The sequence below is a fragment of the Aplysia californica genome, unplaced genomic scaffold (assembly GCF_000002075.1).
Source record: "Aplysia californica isolate F4 #8 unplaced genomic scaffold, AplCal3.0 scaffold00217, whole genome shotgun sequence".
Classification (NCBI taxonomy): domain Eukaryota; kingdom Metazoa; phylum Mollusca; class Gastropoda; order Aplysiida; family Aplysiidae; genus Aplysia; species Aplysia californica.
The window spans coordinates 576,686-578,268 of record NW_004797487.1 but is presented as its reverse complement, the minus strand read 5'-3'; the positions used below and the strand labels follow the sequence as shown (position 1 = coordinate 578,268).

General features: G+C 39.9%; 1 protein-coding gene across 1 annotated transcript in view; it reads right to left on the bottom strand.

Moving 5' to 3' along the window:
• Positions 1 to 1,583, bottom strand: part of LOC101860102 (cytochrome b5) — a 26,950-nt gene that overhangs the window by 5,096 nt on the left and 20,271 nt on the right. Inside the window, exon 5 of the mRNA XM_005099557.3 lies at positions 647 to 687. Within this exon, the coding sequence (XP_005099614.1) occupies positions 647 to 687 (41 nt within the window). The remainder of the gene's footprint in view (positions 1 to 646; positions 688 to 1,583) is intronic.

Genomic DNA, 1,583 nt, shown 5'->3' with positions numbered 1-1,583 from the left:
CAGAAAAAAATGGCCTGTGAATCACAAAAAATAAGAAACAAGCACATCCTCGATGACTAACAATGCATCCCTCAAATTAGGTCAAACACTTTTAGGTAAAAAACAAAACAAATCATAAAAACAACTGATAACTTTTCTTTATTCTCCTATAATTTCTCTAATTTTACATAAAGAGTTCTGTTTATTTATAAAAACTTACTTATCACCAATTCTAATTACGGTTGTTAATACCATAATTTGAGAGAAAACGACCAGTCAATGTGGGGAGGAACAACTAAATCAAATGCCAAGGGCTGTCGTCATAATATATTCATACCGCGGAGCAATAACATAAACCATAAACTGCCATGAACAGGGTTGTGTATGTGTGTGTGTGTGCGCGCGTGTGTGTGTGTTGGGTGTAAAACAAAACAAAAATCTCTAAAAGAACTCTCTTAAATGCGCAAACCGCGAGGCCCTATATAAATGACAAATCATGTAACCAAGCATAAAAATAACAAATTCTAATTTTCCCCATAATTGTGCCATCAAGGCTTTTGACCCACTTATGAACGGGAGCCCTGGACACACTCCAAGTCTCAGTTCATATACATCAGAGCTGGTCGGCCATGTTGGCCACAATCAGCCAACAGATTGAAATGCTCACCTTGATGAGGCCGAATCGTAGGAAGTGGGTCCTGTGTTAGTCTGAAAGAGAAGGACATGAAAACATTTGAGGCAATCGTCAAAACATCACTCGCCAGTACGTGCTGTTCATATCATGTGGAAGAGAAGGGTAGTTTGAGAGTCAGTGTTATTCCACAAATACTATACTTCAGTCATTTTATTTCTTTTAAATTTTGAGAAAATTAAAGGAAAGAAGAGGGTCCAAACCAATACTATAATTTATGTACTTTATAATGTCTGGGGAAACCCCTCAACATTGACCGTGGAACGATGCTGACTGTAGGCAATCTTGTCTTCTCTGGGATAACAACATGTGTTGTGGATGAGAACTTGTATGTTACAGCCAGCACTCGAGATACCAACCACAGAAGTAAACAAAGCAGACTACACAAGAATATGTATCAAACACTCATAGCAACATACACTGAGGACAGAAGGAGGAGAAGTGTAAAGATATAAAGAAGAAGAAATAAATTTCACAAAACCGCCAGCAGATTCCCGAGATATTGGTGGGGACAGATGTGTACAAGTTCAGTCAGACTTCAAAAGAATGTCAAAATAGCACACAAACGGTCCTGTACAACTGAACAAATTATACTGGTCCACCTTTGCCCTCCTCCACTTTCCTGGGAAGGGGGGGGGGGGGGGGGGGGGGGCATGAGCAAATCACACGTCACTGTTCATTCAGGTTCACAAAATTCCCAGAACAAAAATATGCATCGCATTAACCCACCCCCCCAGATTCAGATAATCGTGTTAATTTCATCAGTGTGACAGCTGCTACTCCTCTGACCGAGATCAGAATAACACCACTGATGACTCCACAAAAAAAAAAAATTAGACATGAATGCACAGATGATCAGATGACAGTGATTTACGGATACCAATTAGATTTGTTAATGTACTGGGGAGGGGGG